A 13,916-nucleotide genomic window follows, 5' to 3' on the forward strand; every position below is an offset into this window, starting at 1 on the left:
GGTGTTTCAAAGCGGCTTTTAAATATTATGATCTTTGCTAGAAAAAGTTAAAGGTTTCTTTGGACCATTGAAGCAAGAGAACCATTAATGGTTGTACTTACCAAATACCATGAAAAAAATCGCGTATAACTTTTTCCCGCAAATGCTAATGGCTACTTTGATTAAAATATCAAACTCTACACGCCGTAAACGAACGTAAACATTGCGTCTTCGCGTGAAGTCACTTTCTTCGATGAGAAACCAGCGAAACGAAGGGGAAACAAATAATAAATTATAGATTAAAGTGAAACGAGAACTTTGAGGAACTGCGGCATGTGGCGAATGTGTTTTACGGATCATTTATTTTGAATCATCGTGGCAAAGGGGTTGGAGGAGGGGATGGGAAGGAAAAGATTTCCGAACGTTGACGCAAAAGCGAAAACTTGTAGACTAAACAGTAAAGCTTGCTACCTTTCGCGAAAGTACTTTTTAAAATGCAAAATTTTCACCATTTTTTACTAGCCGGCAGTTGTTTTGGTTCTTTTTCAACTGAGCCATTCTTTGTTATTGTTTTCGATTTTTAAGAGTGCATTAGCATTTTTGCAAAAACGGTGTTTTATTACACTTTCCTGTAAAAAAAAAACAGGCAAATGCATAACATACAAACGATTTAGAGTCGCGCAACGTTAAAACGTATGTACGGTTCCATGGCAGTTTAAACAAAAGACGTCTTGGACTAATAAGCTGGTATTTATGCAGGTTAACCTGCAAAACAGGTAGCTGATATTATAAAAAAAAACCCCGGTCAGAAAGCCTCCTCCAAAACACGGTAGAAACCATTTGTATTAACAAAATAACAGCATCATCGCACCAAAAATTTTATGTGGCCCGGCACGGATATACAAAGAGTTCATGTCACCGGAGAAAAGAAAACTTCTCAAAACAAGCTTCATACACGCATATATTTAACAATTATTCCACAAGCGCGCGTTGGATATGAGATGATAGATAGCCAACGAGGCGCGTAGCGCCGAGTTGGCTATAATCATCTCATATCCAACAAGCGCGAGTGGAATAATTCTTTTATTATAAAAAAGGCCCCCAAGATATTAGGCAAATCTTCTCGACTTTATTCTGTAGGAAGAAACTGGATGTTACAATGTACAGATATCAGATTATGGTATATTGGCTCATATACCATAATGGCTAAGCCAATAAAAAGTCTTGAATTGCATTACCCAATGATCCAGTTTTTAATAAAATTGGTTATTCTCTATTTTGTTATACAGTTATAGTTAATGGTTTTATCTCCTCCGATCCTGATTAGCCAACTTAATGTTGAACAAATATACCCTTGCTTGAAGCGTAACATTCAGACCTGAGCATAAAGATTCCGTCTCACCTTCTGATAGGCCGTAGATCTTTCCAAACCTCACGATAATCACCGCACGCAAGATGAATATAGCAAGGACACTCAACCGGCTTCTTGCTAGATATCATAAACCTGCCAAATACCTTCTTACAAACTAGTGCTGAAACTAAATTGAATAACCGTGCTCCAGTTTTTTACTTATGTTGAATAATCCCCTAAATTAATTCTAAATTTTCTTCAAGTAGCACCGTGGACATTGTCAATCATTATAAATATCGAGAAATCTCTCTATCAACTTGAACCAGTTTCATGATGCTGGAGCATGGTTTTCCAGTTCCTCACCACATCTCGGGAATATCTTGAACTCCAACCACAGCTGCTGCACTCTTCAGTACTTTAGCGAATGCGTCAGTCGATGGAAGATTCTTTTTCAGCCATTTTGTGCCTTTTTCAGCGATCATCTCCCATTCATCTTTTTGATCCACGTATTTTCCCATCAACAGCACCAGAGCCAGGGCGGTGGCCCACAACAGCTTTCCTTCAGCTGTGGTAACTGCAATCTCTTTCGGACATCCTTTGATTAAATCATCTCTGCTTGTACTGCAGAGGGCCACCAGCTGGTCTGTGAGGTTCCACGACCCTGACGCTTTCTGTAATGAGATGACTGACAAGAGAGACTGGGTATCTTTCTGTTTCGGGCTATAAGCGGAAACTTTGTAGCTCAGGACCCCAAATGACTCGTCATCAATTTCACTGCCACTCTCCTCATCGGCATCAGCTTGAGGTGCCCCTAGACACTCTGATTTTTTAAGTGGATGCGATTTTGCTGCTTTCATTACTTTCAATTTCTTTCGTATGGCTCCACACTTCTTTCTTCCGCCTCCCAGAGACTTTGCTCTTCTACCACCTCCCACAAATAAAGACATCGAGGCATAGTTAGGTACTCGCTTTTGAAGCGGTCCACACACAGGCTCACGGCTGTCTTTATCGACAGCCACAAACGACGTCCACTTTGAAATAACATTGGCCGACTTGCTGATGCTGATAACGTAGCTTTTGGCTTTCTCAGTCCTTGGCCCGCTGTCACTTGATTCATTGACGTCATCTTGTTTTTCTTGGATGGAATTCTTCGCTGCTAGCCCATGAAGAAGGACTCTTCCTTCGGTTCTTGCCTCATTGTCCCAGCTGTCTTCTACGTCGGGGGTTGCAAACTGAATGATGTGACACACTTGATCGACATTTTCTGCGTTACCTTCGAGTCTCACTTCATTCACTCCGCTGCCGTAGTTTTCATTTTCAGACGCCTTCAGAACGCCATAAACGACAAGCCTGTCTCCACTGAAAAGTGCAGGAAGTGATGCGGGAATCTGGTGCACAGTCCAGCCTTTGTCTAGTTTCCAGTTTACGCTCACATCCGTGATGACGGGTTGTCGGGCTCGCTTTAATGTCTTGATAACCTGTTAATTCAAAGTCGAAAACTACTTAAGTCTAAAAGCACTTATCATTTCCCAGCAATTCATTGTCGTGTACAATAATTATGTTTAAATGTAGAAGGAATCATGTTGATAGGTGAGAAAGCACCAGCCTCCCTCGATTCAATACCAATAAGGTCTTTACGAATACATCAACGGCTGCAACAGGGTCGTCATAAACCTATCTACACAAAGCTGGAAGAATTTGAAAAAATCAAACTTAGACAACGCGGCCTTGGAGAGAAATCAAAATAACCTTACGAACTTCTTTCCGCGTGGTCAGCCGAAAGTCATCGTCGTTCGCAAAACAATAGACTCATAGTTTTCAAATCTAGTCTAGCAATCGTGGGTGCAGGTTTTACACGTAATTCCGTAGGAAAAGGCTTGGGTCACTCGTTTGAGTCAAGCAGTTAAACCCCAATAATGAACGAATGCAAGTTTTTCACATTTTTCTCTTTTCCGATCTTTGTTTTCATGACATAATGCTACTTCACTTTTTATTTATTTATAGGAATGTTACATGCGTGTGTAATACCTCTATTTAATGACACTAATTCAAATTGTGAAAATTCTTCGGCTGCACTTCCTCATCCTATGTAATACGCTACATTTACTTTGCACCGCAACCGCTGTACATTTTCCGAGCTTTTTTGACATTCAAAAACAGGAATCACACAACTTACAAGACATAAACAGGCATTCGCGAAAGATTATATGCCTGCTGAGTATTTCATTAACAATGGTTTGAGATTTGCGACTCAGTGACTAAAGTTGTTCTGGCGGCTTTCACAAATTATCAGTGATGTTACAAGCACTCACGAAGGCTGCTAGAGACGTGAAAAAACAACAACAACAACGATAGCATCGCAGAGCTTGTGTCAAGCTTTCAATAAGTTGAGACGAACGAATGGGCGGATGAGATTAAGACTTTCGGGGCTTTTAGCCCCTTAATTTTTCTAGTACCCTTCTTTCTTTTTTTTCGCCAGCTTCCCATTTTTCGCAAGTTACCACGAACTCGCTACCTGGCACGGGCCTTAAGCTAGTTGAAAAAAGGAGTTGCTAAACGACAATAGTGAGCAACGAACAAGTATATGTGCACGATCCTTCGCAGTAAAGCACTATTTAAGCAATAGTGAAAATCAGACCTGAAAAAAAAAAAAAAGAATTCAGGCCTGTACGGGATTCGAACCACTGACCTCTGCGATACTAGTGCAGCGCTCTACCAATTGAGCTAACAAGCCAACTGGGAGCAGGCCATCAAATTAATTCGACATAAACCCGTAGATGATAAATCAAACAACAAACATATGAAATACATATATATGAACTGCGGTTATGAAACGTATATGTGCACGATCCTTCGCAGTAAAGCACTATTTAAGCAATAGTGAAAATCATACCACAGGTCTGATTTTCACTATTGCTTAAATAGTGCTTTACTGCGAAGGATCGTGCACATATACGTTTCATAACCGCACTTCATATATATGTATTTCATATGTTTGTTGTTTGATTTATCATCTACGGGTTTATGTCGAATTAATTTGATGGCCTGCTCCCAGTTGGCTTGTTAGCTCAATTGGTAGAGCGCTGCACTAGTATCGCAGAGGTCAGTGGTTCGAATCCCGTACAGGCCTGAATTCTTTTTTTTTTTTTTCAGGTCTGATTTTCACTATTGCTTAAATAGTGCTTTACTGCGAAGGATCGTGCACATATACGTTTCATAACCGCAGTTCATATATATGTATTTCATATGTTTGTTGTTCAACGAACAAGTGTAACACCGATGTTTCTCTTTTTACTTTAAATGATTTTAGAGCAAGTTGGTAAAAAAAGTCATGTAAATTAACGAGTTAAGACTGTGAAGATTGGTTGGTCTCATACTAAAACACTACTTTAACTGGGAATGTAACCACTGATCTGAAATAGATCGGTCGGACCAATCAACGAACAAGGAAAATTTAATTATCAATCCTAATTGTCTGGTCAGATTGAACAAAATCTATTTTTTTTCCTTGTTCTGATTACATATGAATCAGCACCTGCGTACACTCGGTCTGACGGGCGGCTTAAGGTTTGCGTCCTTAGTAGTTATTGAGTTAAAGTTTTACATCAAACTTGTGCAAGGGACACTGAGATAACTGTACAAAGATTTAAAGTAATTGGAATATTTGGCCAGTCACAGTCCAGTTTTAAGCCGAACTCCTACTACAGTTGCTGCACTCTCAAGCACTTGATCCAGGGTTAAACTCCCCGGAAGATTCTTTTTCAGCCATTTTGTGCCTTTTTCAGCAATCATTTCCCATTCATCTTTCTGATCCGCGTATTTTCCCATCAGCAGTATCAGAGCCAGGGCGGTGGCCCACAACAGCTCTCCTTCGGCTGTGTCGGCTGCAATCTCTTTTGGACATATTTTGATCAAATCATCTCTACTTGCATCGCACAGGGACACCAGCTGGTCTGTGAGGTCCCACGACCCTGACGCTTTCTGTAATGAGATAACTGACAAGGAAGAGTGTACAACTTTCTCTTTCTTGTTATGAGCGGAAACTGGGGGAGCACTAAAGGAGCCTTTTTTCTTATGTGCGCTCCCAAACAGCGAGGAGAAGAATCCTTTTGACGAAGTGGACATCGGTCCAGAAGGAGGAGGAGGAACTCCGAATGCACTTCCACCTCCCCAGACACTGCCAGACGGATGGACCGCTGCTTCAACGGGGGCCACTAATGCACTTCCGCCTCCCCAAACATTGGCAGACATCACTCCAGGAGGAGGAGGAGGAGGAGCTGCGAATGCATTTCCACCTCCCGAGACGTTGGCACACTGTGCCGTGTTAAAAAAGAAGCCTTGGGACTTACACTTAAAACGAGAGGCACTTTTCATACCACCGCCCCCAAAGAATGACATCGAGGCAAGGTAAGGTACTCGCTTTTGAAGAGGTCCAGACACAGGCTCACGGCTGTCTTTGTCAACAGCCACAAACGACGTCAACTTTGATACAACATTAGCGGTCTTACTGATGCTGATAACGTAGCTCTTGGCTTTCTCAGTCCTTGGCCCGCTGTCACTTGATTCAATGACGTCATCTTGTTTTTCTTGAATAGAATTCTTCGCTGCTAGCCGATGAAGAAGGACTTTTCCTTCGGTTCCTGCATCATTGTCCCAGCTGTCTTCTACGTCGGGGGTTGCAAATTGAATGATGTGACACACTTGATCGACATTTTCTGCGTTACCTTCGAGTCTCACTTCATTCACTCCGCTGCCGTAGTTTTCATTTTCAGATGCCTTCAGAACGCCATAAACCACAAGCCTGTCTCCACTGAAAAGCGCAGGAACAGATGCGGGAATCTGGTGCACAGTCCAGCCTTTGTCTAGTTTCCAGTTTACGCTCACATCTGTGATGACAGGTTGTCGGGCTCGCTTTAATGTCTTGATAACCTGTTCATTTAAAGTAGAAAACTGCTTTAGTCTAAGATAACTTATTTCGCAGCATTTCACTTTCGTGCGCAATAATAACTTTTAAAATAGACGGTGGTTGTTCTGTTTGGTAGTATGAACGCAGCGAAAATGCAGCAGCGGCGGCAACAACAACCGTGACATCAATCCTCATCCACACTAAGCTGGAGAATAAAAGAAAAACACAAACTTAGCCAAGGGCCACCGACTTCTTGCCTTGTGGACGGCGGAAAATAAAGGAAAAGTGCAGTCTTGAATCTGCACTGTTGAAACTAGAGGGTGGTTGTTAAAAAAGGAAAAACATTCCAGAACGATAAAATGTGGAAAATGGCCACAAATATCTCTGCCCACGATTTGCGCAATATACAGAATGTTCGTTCCTCTGATTCAAAACATTAGTGGACATTTCGTTCACACCAAACCATAATGAACTGTGTGGGGGAGGGGGGAGAATAAATGAAATTTAGTATAGCGGCGCTTGTCCACCGTTAGCTGGACCGCACAAAATCCACTGGTAAATACAATGCACCGCACCAAACTTCTTTGGGAACGTCTCCTTCTTTATTATTGTATAATAACGTGAAACTAAAAATTGATTTAAGAAATTAGGGACATGCAGATAGATTAAGAAATGCTTCAGGTACATCAACTTACATTATTGCTGGATCTGGCGAGAGTTTAAATCAATCGAACCTTTCCTTTCTTTCCTTTGCTGATTTCTTTCCTTCCGAGCACGAGTGCTTACCAAAAACTGATCAAAGGGCCTTTTATCAAATATTTTGAATTACACTTAAGAACGCGTGACGCGCCACCTAGTGTGACTTAAAAGATTATAAACCAAATCAAACAATGAACAGAAACTCTTGCTATAGGGGCACTCACATTTAGAGGACACATTTAAAAAGAGGTGGAGCGTGCCAAGACGTTCGCTACCCACTGTAGTCCTCTCTCTCTAATCATGTAGCGCAAGGGCAAACATGACAATAAACTTTATTACAATGATTAACAAAAGAACTGACGAGTGAACTAAGTCGAAAAGAGTTATAAAACCTAATGGTTCAGTACATATATTACAAAAGACACTTCTTGAAAATGACGGCCCTAGACACATCAAGACTTCAGTCTTTAAAAGAATTAACCTTAATATACATTTAAGTCGGTTAGACTTCGTTCAACGCTCGCTGGTGCTCGGAAAAACAATATACACTCTATGCAACTTTTTCCTCAGAGGAAAACGCGCTTTAAACAACGAGCAATATAAATACATGTAAGAATAACACTCAGGCTAGCAATTTCATGGTATAGCAGCACACAACTAAGGTGCGTCTGAGTGCATTTAAAGACCCGACTTCATTTCAAACCCCAACTGTAACTGCTGCCGTCTCCAATATTTTAGCGACAATAATAGTCGAAGGAAGATTCTTCTTCGGCCATTTTTTGCCTTTTTCAGCGATCATTTCCCATTCATTTTTCTTATCCGTTCACCTTCCCATCAACAGCACCAGAGCCAGGGCTGTGGCCCACAATAGCTTTCCTCCAGCTGCGTCTGCTTCAATCTCTTTTGGACATTTTGTGATCAAATCATCTGAGCTTGCACCGCACAGGGACACCAGCTCGTCTGTGAGGTCCCACGACCAGGACGCTTTCTGTAATGAGACTACCGATGTAGCAGATTGAGAACCTTTCGGTGGTGAGATAGTATCAAAAGTTAAAGGTTCTCTCGTAGCTGTGCCCTCGAGTGATGTTTCCGTCAGTGCTGCTGCCTTTTTTTGTTTTGTTCGACAACTTCCAAACAGCGAGGAGACGAATCCTTTCAACTTGGTCCAGCATTTTCTCTTACAAGGTTCTGGAGTTGTTTTCGTACCTGTGAGACGCTTTCGGGACCTGCTACGCAACACTTTTAAACACATGCGTCGTGCTGGAGTTGCGACGGAACATCTCAAATCCTACTTCGAATAAGGGCGTAGTTTTCATTGGACCTGGCACAGGCTGACGACTTTCTTTATCAACTGCTACAAACGAAGTGAACTTTGATATCACATTTGCTGATTTACTGATGCTGATTATGCCCATTTTTCTCCCTCGAAGCCTTGGCCAAGTTTGAGTGATTCACCGAAACCGTCTTGTTTTTCCTGAATCAAACTCTTGGCTGAGAGCTGATGAAGAAGGATTCTTTCCCCTGTACTGCTAGGGAACAAAGCTGGTGGAGAAAATTTTACCAAATACCTATTGTTTCATTTTCAAGTGTGGCTTGTAACTTCACTTTGCTCACGCCACAATTTACATTTTCAGACGCCTTGAGAACACCATACATCACAAGCCTGTCTCCACTGAATAGCGAAGGGAGATATGGAGGGATCTGGTACACAGTCCAACCACTCTCTAGTTCCCAAGTCACGCTCACGTCTGTGATGACAGGTTGAAGAGCTTGCTTCAATGTCTTAATAACCAGTTAGTGTGAATATTCGAAATTAAATGTTCCTTAAATTTCACCCAGGAGTTCTCCTAGTGCGTTGAATTGCAAAGAGAATGGAATCTAAATGCACATTTTTATTCATGACTTCTACTTCACCTTTGTTTCAGCTTGTGTCCACCACAGTTTCACATACACTGCATACACTAGTCATGATACGATTTAAGCGAAATATAACCGAGAGTCATTGTTGAATGAAATTAAATCACTAAAATGTGCCATGGCATAGCTTGGCATTCTGTTTTTAACACTGCATGCAGGCTCATTATAAAACTTTCTTGATCACACAAATAATAAAATTTCAAAAATAAAATGCCACTCTTTTTAAGTTTATACAATTAAAAAATCAAAAAGTAAGAAAAATGACAAAATTGGGGGCTTACAATTATGTAGAAACACATTCAGTATCCTGAATTCCAAATAACTTCCAGACAAGGACAATAAATATACTCCAGTAACATTACAACATATCACAATAAATTCAGATGATATATATTCTAGTGGTATATATGAAATATGATTAGAGATAACTGGTGTAATAATTTTATGAAGTCTGTACAGTTATTCATTTTACAATGTGGTTCATACCTTTACATTACTTGTTACTACATTCTAGGAGGTTTAAAGTGCATAATGATAAATTTAACACTGAGCTTTGATTGGGTTTCCAGCTGTGTAGTTTGGTAATTACATATGCATACTGCTACAATTGGACTACTAAGTAATTTGTATCTAAGCAAGAATTGTGTTTAAGAGCAATTGCGGCTACTGCAGATCTTCCTCAGACCATTATGTCATTTTAATAACTACTGTGTACCTACATGTAGCACCAATTCTTAGCAAGAAGGCAAACTTTGGTCAGCCTCAAGGTGAGTCAGTGAATATTTACACAAACATTCTTGGAAACAACAACCAGGAAATGTAAAGCAGAAAAGGAAATTCAGACCTAAATTTGTAGACAAAAAGTTTTCTTTGCATTTAACAAATATGCCACATATGGAGATGATTGTCATTTGAGTGTTTTGTCCCAGTTTCATCCCACATTAAAACAAAGTCAAGAAAAAAAATTACACAAAAGCAGAAAAATACAACTCCCTTTGAACAGAACATTAGATTTCCCACTTTTATGCAGAAAAAAAAATATGTACTTTAATGTAGGAGGTTTTGTGGGCAGTACAGAAGAGCAGATTAGATTTAGATTAAAAAAAAACAAGTTGTTTCAACAGATGCAAAACTTGTCAAGTGGATCAGCATTTTAAAGGTCTTGACACAATGATGCATTCTGGAGCCCAGATAACAGCAACAGCAGGCACAAAGAAAGTTTAAAATAATGAACAACATCATTGTAGTGATTATTAATGTCAGTAACACTATTTATTACACGACTCGGGCAGTCAGAGGGCCAATAACTAAAATCAACCAATCAAAATGCTCTATTGCCGGTCAATATTGTCTCAGATAGGACTGGGCACTGTCCCGAATGGTCCTGAATGATACCGCACTTGTGTCCCTTTGAACTTCAGTCGTACAATAAATCTCTTATTAACCAAGCTTGCTCGGGACTGTACTGGAAGAATATTGGCCCTCTGTCTCTTTTGTACGGACCTCGCTGCGCTCCGTCCGTACTGTCAAGACCTTGGGCCAATATTCTCCCAGTACGGCCCTTGCGCTTGGTTAATAAGATATAATACTGTCAATATCAAATTCTCTAGCCTTGGAAGTACAAGGTTCAACACACAGTTTTGTGGTCGTTAATCAGGGTGTTTAACCCTTTTAAGTCCCACGATCTCATTGTAATTCTCCCCACCAGCTACTACACATTTCCTTGTCAATTAGTTACAAGAATTTGGCATTAGATCAGGATAACAGCTTCTCCCTCGTAAATTTGAGTATTCTCACTACCTCTTTACTGGATAATGTATGGATATTAGAGGGAGAAGTTATATGTTGATCAGTTCAGGGAATAAAAGGGTTAATGGTTACCGATTGTGGAAATTTGACTAGAACTAAACAGATTTCAGAGGAATTACCAATACTTTCAAACCTTGGCCTGTAGTCGGTCCTCCTTGGCCGTGACAAACTCTGCAGTCCCCTTTCCTACTCTGGCAACTCCTTTAACAAGAGCAGTTGATGCACCAGCCCCAATGCCAAATGTGAAACACCTACAATAATTGAACACAATCAAGTCACAAAAAAAGACTCTTCTACAGAATCAGGTCAAGAAGAAAATGTGTTGGGAGAATGGTAGACTTTAAATACAAAAGTATTATTTCTTCCATAAGAAACAGAAGTAAAAGTTTTCACTGCCACTAAAATTCAACTCATTTCCCAACACCTGATTACATTTCAATAAATTCTGTTCCACTTATCCTCTTTATACTTGTAGTAGTAATTCCTGACAAACTTTTCTTAAAAATTTCAACACCTCTTTATTCTCCACATCATCTTTCTTTTTTTACAGCTTATTGCCAAAACATTTGAGAGAAAACCCCTGTGAGGTACTAGAAGGTCATTTAAAGGAAGCATAACAGATTATTACCATGACTTTCTGGGTGGGGAATAACATTGTAATATATCAGGCATGGCAAGCTGAGATTGAAGGATATTACACAACACAAGAGCAGTAGAGCCAGAAAGTTCTTTCTGGACTGGCTCACATCAACCCATCCAGCCCTGCACACGTCAGTATGGTTTTCCATGGGATTGCACGAGCGGGGCTTGACGGGTCATATGATAATGTATACTAAGCCGAGTATATATCCAAATTTGCACACAGTTTGGAGTTTTTCAAATGAAAAAGTGCTACCGACACGTAATTTCACCAAGCATGACCCTGATGGGAGCTCAGGTCCCCCTGCCCTCCCTTTCCAGCTCCACTGCATATATAGGGGGTACTAAGAGCATTCGACCACTAAAAAGTGAAAGAGAACAAAAATTCTACATGGGATAACTATATATTAAAATTGTGGAATGTGGAAATTACACATTTCCTAAGAAACATAAACGAAAACATTTCTAATGAAAAGGAGCCAAAAAGCATACCTGGCACTGTTGGAGTGCTTTTGGACCAAACTGATAACCTGCTGTGTATTTCCAACTTCACCGTCTGTCAAGAGAAACAGCTGTCTTGGGTGACCTTTAACGAGGGGCTGAGAGAACACCCACTGCAAAGGGGAGAGGATTTCGGTTCCCCCGAGATCTGCTTTCATGCTCCCAGCAAGATCGGTAGCTTTCTTCAAATTCTCGTCATTGTACAGGAGACTTTTACTGAACAGCGTCTTGTAGCTGCTTCCAAAACCCACAACATTAAAATAACAACCGTCCGGCAGACTTTTGAGAAACAGAAGGAGTGTTTCCCGAGCGCTGTTTTCCTTGCTTCCGCTCATGCTTCCACTGCGATCGACCACAAACACAAATTCGCCCTTTTCCGACAATTCTGAGGTTTTGAACTCTGGGAAAAAATTTAGCATGACGACAGGACTTGCCATAAATCCTTCCTCGTCTTCCGTTCCTTCTCTTTTCACTCCTCTCTCCACGATTGCTTGCGGTTTGAACGGCTCGCTCGTCAAAATGTGTACTTCCACATCTCTGTCAAACTTGTGTGCTTCTGCAAGGGTTACATTAGCCTCCGTTACATCGCTCTCGTTTATCTCAACCTGCAAACTGTTAGAGGAGGAGGAAATCTCACTGATGGAGGAAATAGCTTTCACTTTCATCTCAAACTCGAACCCGTACGGCGACGAAACGGCGGCGACTCGAGGATATTGTGCGCTCAGACTTGGAGTAGTATCTTGTGGAGAGTACCTAGGATTTAATACCGTTGGCAGCACAAACACGACTCGACCTTCGGCTTCAACAGCAAGCTCTGTCACGAACCGTAGGTCCACGACAGCCTCCTTCTCTGGTGGCAAGTTTCCGACGCTAATCTGAAAAATGTCTGAGCTTTCGTCACTCTCTTCCAACAGAAACGCGCTGTGACCGCTGCTAATGGCGTCGTCATAGGTATCTCGAGCTTCTTGCTTCTCTTGTACCTCTGCCACGATGGTTCGACCGTCGATTGTTGCTTGGAATCCACATACAGCTGCCTGTTCATCCAGTGGAAAAACAAAAATTGCTTCAATGGGATTGCTCTCCATGTTCGAGTATTTCATCGTCGCCAACACATGAGCTGTAAAACCCTGCACGTCGACTTTAATATTGATGCTCTCCAAAGGAACTTTCGAACCATTCTGTTTTTGCACAAGGCCAAATCTTCCAGCCATGTTCGTACCCTTCGCTAGCGAAACAAAAATTTCCTTCGTAAGAAACGACACGCTCCGATATTGCAAATAGTCGATAGCTATCTGGTTCGATCCTTTTTATATCCACTGTTTACCGCGGTCTTATTTTTGGTTTCATGACGTCATGGAAGTGAAAAGGGATTTTTTAGACAGTTTACCGTATTTGCACTCTTCATTGAAGAAATCTCTTTACACAAAGTTTCCTTGGAGGAACTTACTAGCTGATAATAGACGTAATTGTTCTTTGCTAATAATATTTTGTGAATGAAAATTCTCCATCAAAAACATCGCGTCACATTATGTGACATATTGCGTTACACAGTGTCACTCTTGTAGCAACTTGCTTGCCTGGTGATTTCAAGAAAATATGCATGAGTTCAGCAAAAATTATTTCGTTTTATGTTCAGAAATGAACTTTCGTAAAATGATCATAAAACTAAGTTCCTCGTGCAGATTCAGAAAACAAAAATAACGAATCAAAAATAGCTTCAGTCGTCTCAGAGTGTTCAAGTTCCGCACGCTGAAAAATTTGGCGTGACAAATATAGACCAAAGTTTTTATGCAAAAATTATTACCGCTTCTGATGGTGAAATGAAGTAATAAGTTAGGAATGGATAGCGTGTGGCTTGAATTGGTGGCTGTCGTGCTACGTACACGGCATGGACTGTTTCGTTTGGTAAATAGGCGTTGCGTTTGATGGCAATATATTTTAATTAACACAACTCGTGATTGACATTAATTCCTTACAATGATTTATAAGTGTTAGCTTGTCGTGTTTTAAACCAGTTTTTTCAGAAGAATCAGTAAGAGAGAGAAGTCGGTTTTTATATCTGTTCGCTTACCCGAATCTGCTAACCTGAAGTGAGAAACCTGTTTTTACGACCCG

At 40.8% G+C, this 13,916-nt stretch overlaps 1 protein-coding gene across 2 annotated transcripts; it reads right to left on the reverse strand.

Moving 5' to 3' along the window:
* Window positions 1-1,088: 1,088 nt before the first annotated feature.
* LOC111347522 (von Willebrand factor A domain-containing protein 5A) lies at window positions 1,089-13,369 on the reverse strand. 2 transcript variants are annotated; one of them, XM_022954766.2, is made up of 3 exons: window positions 11,793-13,358; window positions 10,795-10,912; window positions 1,089-2,808 (listed from the first exon to the last, which is right to left on the reverse strand). In XM_022954766.2, the coding sequence occupies exons 1-3, from the start codon at window positions 13,010-13,012 to the stop codon at window positions 1,690-1,692; spliced, it is 2,457 nt and encodes an 818-aa protein (XP_022810501.2). In that variant the 5' UTR covers window positions 13,013-13,358; the 3' UTR covers window positions 1,089-1,689. The 2 variants fall into 2 exon arrangements, with proteins under 2 accessions (XP_022810501.2, XP_022810496.2); XM_022954761.2 differs by lacking the exon at window positions 1,089-2,808 and adding an exon at window positions 3,305-6,259 and having other exon boundaries at window positions 11,793-13,369.
* Window positions 13,370-13,916: the final 547 nt, after the last annotated feature.

The sequence above is a fragment of the Stylophora pistillata genome, chromosome 6 (assembly GCF_964205215.1).
Source record: "Stylophora pistillata chromosome 6, jaStyPist1.2, whole genome shotgun sequence".
Classification (NCBI taxonomy): Eukaryota; Metazoa; Cnidaria; class Anthozoa; order Scleractinia; family Pocilloporidae; genus Stylophora; species Stylophora pistillata.